At 35.0% G+C, this 7,157-nt stretch overlaps 1 protein-coding gene across 1 annotated transcript; it reads right to left on the bottom strand.

Moving 5' to 3' along the window:
- Positions 1-794: 794 nt before the first annotated feature.
- LOC113333623 lies at positions 795-1,250 on the bottom strand. The gene has a single exon (XM_026580048.1). The coding sequence runs from the start codon at positions 1,248-1,250 to the stop codon at positions 795-797; it is 456 nt and encodes a 151-aa protein (XP_026435833.1).
- Between the last annotated feature and the right edge of the window lie 5,907 nt (positions 1,251-7,157).

The following is a 7,157-nucleotide window of genomic DNA, read 5'->3' as shown; positions in this document are numbered from 1 at the left end:
GACCAGTTTATCAATTGGTTCCTATTCCCCTTGATTTATCAAAATAAGGAACAAAACTCTTGGGTATTTCTGTGTGAGAAAGATTTGTTTATCAAGTCTTCGACTTTGGGTCGTAGCAACTCTTGGTTGTGGGTAAGATCAACTAAGGGAATCAAGTGCGTAGTATCCTGCTGGGATCAGAGACGTAAGGAACGCAATTGTACCTTGAATCAGTGTGAGATTGATTAGGGTTCAACTACAGTCCAGTACGAAGTTAATCGGTAGTAGGATAGAGTCTGTAGCGGCTTAATACAGTGTGGTGTTCAAACTGGACTAGGTCCCAGAGTTTTTCTGCATTTGCGGTTTTCCTCGTTAACAAATTCTGGCGTTTGTGTTATTTCTTTTCCGCATTATATTTTTTTATATAATTGAAATATCACAGGTTGTGCATTAAGATCAATCAATTAGAATATCCAACCTTTGGTTGTTGATTTAAATTGATTGACGCTTGAACATTGGTCTTTGGTACCATTCAAGTTGTTTCACATAATAATGAGGCTCGCGGATTTCTGTCTGTTTGATTTACTGATTACATTGTGAAACAGAGATATTAAACTTTGTGATATACTTTACTCTAGATTGAGTCTGACTGTCTAGTTGATTCTCTAGAAAGTATATTGGAGTAAGTCTTCTCAGATTGCCAAACGAATTGTTGGGTGTGGTTGTTAGACCCTCGCATTTTCAAAAGAAGCACTGAATTCTTCATTGTTCTCCTATAAGATATGAAATCTCCCTGATGATGAAATTTTCTGTTGCTAAATTGGAGGAATTATGGCATCAATAGTTTCATTATCACTTAATAAAGATTCATCAATATGATCAATTATGTGTTCATTATCAGTATCTTTGGAAGGAAAGCAGATATTAAAACCTTTAGTTGCAGGAGTAGTCAACTTAGATCTCCATTGTTTCTTTGGTATCTCAACTGGAACCTCTTGAGATGTTTCTTTAGTATGCGAGTCACTTCTCTTTACTCTGCATTCAGCTACTAAATGACCTATAATCTTGCAATGATAACAAAATTTTGGTCGTTTGGCAATCTGAATAGGTTGTTCAATTTTTCCATACTTTGATTCAATAATCACTTTACTGGGTATGAACTTTTCTAAATCAACTTCTACCAACACGCTTGCATAATATCCAATTTCTTGTTTTAAAGTTGTTTCATCAACCTTCACTGCTCTGCCAATTTTACTACCCAACTGTAACATAATACTTTACTTCCAATATTTGATACTTAATCCAGGAAAGTTACCCAAACAAAAGTTGTAGAAGTTTTTTGATTTTCTGGGTTAAAATTCGGCTCCCATGCTCTTAACTTCAATGTTTATGATTCAACCATCCAAAGTCCCCTCCAAATGAAATTTTTGCCATCTTCATTGTCAAGCTTAATTATAAAGAATCCCTTTCCCAGAACTGAACCTTTCAAAACCCATTATTTCTTCAAAGCTACTGAAGCAACCTCAATTTTCAATTTGACAAAATCCAGTCTACCAATCAGACTAAATCTCCATTCATTTAAACTATCATCAATAACATCATCAATTATGAATAGAGATGGAGTATCCATAATGGACTCAAAAGTAGTAGCGGAATTAAAAATACCAGATGAATCAATAATTTCTAGGTTAGAACGAGAACCATTTCTGTTTTAGTTTGTATTTCGATCTGACATAAAACTTAGTAATTACGAACGTAATTTGAAACACCAATCATTTGATCAAAGTAAAACTCACCTGAATTAATGAAGTGAATTAAAACTCACCTGATGAAGTCCAAATTAGCTTGTTACACACAAATTAAAAGTGACTTCATTTAGATATGAGTAACCGTACCTAAACGTGTACACCTTTGTTGGCTCAATAATAGTTAACCGAAGTTATCCATATGAATACTTTCATATCAACCTTATTCATCTTAACCATAACTAGTTAAAATGACTCAAATGAAACTAGTTCTAGAGTTGTTCAATTATTTATATTCTCATAGAAGTATACAAGACACAATTGAAGCAAAATCGATTTTGATTCACTCGAATCAAATCATGAACATTATAGCCACAGTGTGCAAAAGATTTCACTCCTTATTATATAAATATATTAGTTCATGAACAAACCGTTTTTAGAAAATAACCCACCCAAGAATGCAAACGGGTACACACACCTTCGTGGCCGGACTAAGTTTGGTTTCGCCAGTATGCAAACGGGTACGCATACCACCAAATACAGTACAGTCCCGGAACTTCAACCTCACGCAAATATGCGTATCGGTATGCGTACTTAGTTCCCGAACCTCTACTAAACCAATCAGTATGCATACGTGTATGCATACCATGGTTCCCGGACTTGGATTACACATATACAAGTACGCATACAATTCTTATATTCAATTGTTCTAAACTCTCATTTCAACCATTGAAACATTCTCGGAAGACGACAATAGCTGTTTCATACAAACTATTAGTTTCAGAGCAATTTTCAAGTGATCGGATGATCAATACGAAACATTCCGAGTCTACATCAAATGACTGTCTCTCACAAATCATGTAAGATGTTACCAAGCGATTTTCACATGATCATCTTTTGACTTTCGTCAAGAATATAAGATGAACTTGGTTAAAGCGAAAGCTTACCAGCACATATTTCGAGAAATATGTAAGCGTGTTAAACTCAGCACGAAATATCAAATGTGCATAATTGAAGTCTATATATCTATACGACTTGTGTCTCAAATATGAGATAGAGTAGATAGACTTTTGAGTGATGGATGAGTTCAAGTCTCCAAATATCTTTTGTTTATGAAGTTCCACAAGCTCCCCTTAGTAGTTCTTCATCTTCAATCGATGAACGCCGTGAAGTCTAATGCTCAACTACACTTTCTATACTAATCCGAGACTTAGCTATAAGTAGACTAGAAATCAAGATTTATAGTTCTGTCAACTAAACTTGACAATCAAGCTTGAGATAACAACGCTTGCGATTTCGACCGAGCAGTGATCTAACAATCTCCCCCTTTGTCAACTAATCACAAAACTATCAATAGATATGGAATACAAAACAAATAAACTTTGTAGATCTCAATCCAAATGCTTGATTTCCTTAGTTCTTCAACATTACTCGAAATGTTGTCACTTCCAAGCACACAAGTGATTCTGAATGTGTTCAACTCAGCATCATAGTTGTTGAAGATACGTAACTATAACAATGAGAAAACAGTAGCTCTAAATCATTGTTATACAGTGTCATAGTATTATCACACAACATCAAAGTCCAATTGTGTCACAACTTTGACAACAATACTACGGTGATATGCATCACTCCCCCTTAGTCAATACTTCATCTCACATGAAAACCACTCCCCCTTACATAATGATCCGTAAACCAGATGTATTTGTAGTTTGAACTACACATTAATTCTCCCCTTTTTTGTCAATATAAATTGGCAAAGGTACGGAAACTAGTGGGATCCTACTGAAATTTCCATAGAGATACTTCATGACCAAAAGAGAACATATCAACTTTGTTTCGATGATTTCACATAGCCGAAACTAGTGTATTCATTAAGGAGTTTATAAAGATACAAGAAAACTCCTACAATATTCTACAGCCGCACTCCCCACAAAGATTTGGCAATTAAGTACAAGTTCAATTAAAAACTCTCCCCCATAAAATGTCATTCCCGAAAGAACAACAAGAGCAACCTTACTTTCACAAGAAAATAAGGATTTCTTTGGACATTAGCAAAACACATGAAACATGAATTTGTATCCAAAATACTCAATTAAATTAACCACAAGAGAATCTATGAGTAATTTAATCGGAAATGCTCAACATAAGAGAAATTATGGAGCCGCACAGTACTTACATAAAGATGTGGATCAGGGAAAGACCAATACTGCGGAATATTCAAAGATTCATTCTATTTTTCATCAATATTTGCATAGAGACATGTAATAGACTTAATCTTTATAGACAAAAGTTCATCCTATCTTCCATCAATATTTGCATAATGACATAATATGCTTAACTTTTGTTGTCAAAGTTCATTCTATGTTTTATCAATATTTGCATAAAGACATATGATAGACTTAACTTTTGACATCTTTATCTGTACTTCTTATGGATTCAATGCATTTAGCAATTTAATTGAAAGATAAAATCATTGAAGGCTAAAATACCATAAAAGTTATTACAACCATTAAAAATAACAGTTTTAATAACATCAGCATAAGAATCTCACCAGAAATAACATAAGAAAGAGTTTGAACAAAATGAAGAGAAAGAAACTACTCCAGATTGCGATAAAAATTCTCAGCAATCTTAGATATTAGTTTAGCTAAGTCAGGATAAACTGTCACATCATGAGCCAACTGTCTCTCCAAGCACTCATTCCTTTAAAGAAGACGAGCAACTTCAAGATTGTCAGGTTTCTTCATTTTGTTAATGTCCATCTGCCTCAAAAGAGATGGAGTACCAAAACAGGTTCCAAGCTGAGCAATATTAAATTGACTAAAGGTTCGGCTGATGAGGCATGGAAAACTAGGGTTTTTCTTTTGTGAAACCATGTCAATCATTTGACAAATAATTAATCCACAGAAATCAACTTCTTCACCAGAAACTAGATGGTAAACCAACTCAGCCAGAGTTCTGCTCCAGAGATTTTTGTCGAGAGTACTTGGGATTAAGTTATCCAAGGCCAGCTTACCAAAAATCTTCAAATGAAAGCTTATAGTATCCACAGGAAGTTTTCTTTCAACCCATGGAATATTCTTTCCTATGAGCAGTTCAGACAACTGATTCTTATTTGGTCTTCGACCTTCTGGTTAAGGAACAACAGAAGAATGATGTAAAGGCAAGTTTAACAACTCAGCTATAACACCGCGGTTAACCTCAATCATTGTTCCTTTGGTCAAGGTCTTGAAACAACAGTTGGTATTTTTGGGTGCATGAAGATTAGCATAAAATTCACAGGTCATCTCAGGATATGATTCCCCCAAGCCCTTATGAATATCAGCCCACACAAACTGGTTCATGAACATATGAAAATCAGGTTCCTGAACCGACCGATCATATTCCCTTTGTATGACAAAATGACCACTAGAGAGTTTAATATATTTGTCCCTAGCAGAGATGTTGATAAAACTAATTTGACGACTAACATCAAAGTATGGTTGTTGAACGTCTATACCTAAGTCATCATCACTGTCAACCAAACTCCTATTGGTACCCAAACTCTCACCACGATTGAATCTTTTTCTAGGAGCCATATAAACCAAAGAATGAAGAAGAACTTACCAAGTACGTGAACAGTCGTTAATGGTGAAGTTCCAGAACAAGAGAGTTTGAAGAATTAAGGACATCCTCGTCGAATGATTTCCTGCTATCACCACAAAGAAGCAAAGATCACTTGAATAGATTAAAGATTGAGAGTTTAAAAACTCTTGGGTGTTTCCTTTTCGTACTTGAACTGTAGGGAAGAAGAGGTAAAAATAAAGACGTGAGTTCTTCCATTTTTATATGTCACAAGGTGGTATATGAACTGTCACAACACGTTCTGGTCCACGGTTCATACACGTAATGGTTACAAGACCAGGGTACTTGAACCATACGTGCGACAAGGACTCGTTTGTTTTTGTAACATCATATTTTAACTAAGCAAATATGAACAAGAGACTTGAAGCAGAGCACAACAAACCTTTAACGAGAACCTTATCTTGAACACAAGAGGAGAATACCCTTGCACACCATGACACCAATAGAGAATTTTTTCCAACAACTCTTACAACTTCCAGTATCGAGAGAAACCCAAGGAACTGTTTTTACTAGATTTTCAAAGAATTTAAAAAGAGCAAAAGATAATTTTTGTTCCTGATTTCTTCATTTCAAACTTATAACACACAATCTCTGCAGATAATGTTCAGTACTGCACATGGAAACTCTTTTGATAAAAAGAGACATCCTGACTTTCTCATAAGAGAGGGTAATATCATTATCTTGAGAAGGTGCATCAGGGTTTGACTGATGAACATAGTTAAGTTCAGAGATGGAACTAAATGATATATGAGGTTTAGATACTTCTTGTATTATATCCAAATTGTAAGAGACACAGGTGACAGAGGGAATACCCTTACTGATAAGAAGATAAATATCGACCTCAACATGGAGATTATTCATCATAACTTGATTTAGCTTATCAAGAGATTCTTGATATTTTTGGAAATATAACTCAACATCAAGAGACAATCTCTCAAGCCTTTTATCAAGCGCTGAAAACACTTCTAGGGATTTTAGACCTGGTAGAGGTTTATATAGAATTTCTTTTACTGATTTTACTAAATCAGTCATGGAAGAGAATTCTGAAATCCATGCATCTGGTGGTGCATTTATTGAGATAACACTACTGTCCATAGAGTCAGATCGCTACAAACACTGACTTATAAGGTTTTAAACGTGTTTGCCTACTCTGATACCAATTATAAAAACGGGGGTCTGACAACAACACTCGATATTTCACTTAGCAATCTGTATGGACTAACTCCAATATACTTTTAAGAGAATCAACTAGACATACATACTCAATCTTAAGAAAAGTATATCAAAGAGTTATATCTTAATTTCTCAATTCAATCTGCAATTAAACAAAAAGGAATTTGCGAGCCCGATTGAATATAAGAAACAACTTGGACGGTATTAAAAACCAATATCCAAGTGTCAATCAATTGTCAATCAAGTGTCAATTAAACAACTTTGGTTGTTGATTAAATTGATTGAACTTACACACAATATGTGATATTTCAATTATATAAACAAGTATAATGCGAAAAAGAAATAACACAGACACCAGAAGTTTTGTTAACGAGGAAACCACAAATGCAGAAAAACCCCGGGACCAAGTCCAGATTGAACGCCATATTGTATTAAGCCGCTACATACACTAGCCTACTCCAAGTTAACTTCGGACTGGAATGTAGTTGATCCCTAACCAATCTCACACTGATCAAGGTATAGTTGTGCTCCTTATGTCTCTGAATCCCAGCGAGACTCTACACACTTGATTCCTTTAGCAGATCCCACCCACAACTAATAGTTATAGCGACCCAAAGTCGAAGACTTGATAAA

The sequence above is a fragment of the Papaver somniferum genome, unplaced genomic scaffold (assembly GCF_003573695.1).
Source record: "Papaver somniferum cultivar HN1 unplaced genomic scaffold, ASM357369v1 unplaced-scaffold_133, whole genome shotgun sequence".
Classification (NCBI taxonomy): domain Eukaryota; kingdom Viridiplantae; phylum Streptophyta; class Magnoliopsida; order Ranunculales; family Papaveraceae; genus Papaver; species Papaver somniferum.
The sequence above is the reverse complement of the archived record's forward strand: the minus strand, read 5'-3'. Positions and strand labels throughout refer to the sequence as shown.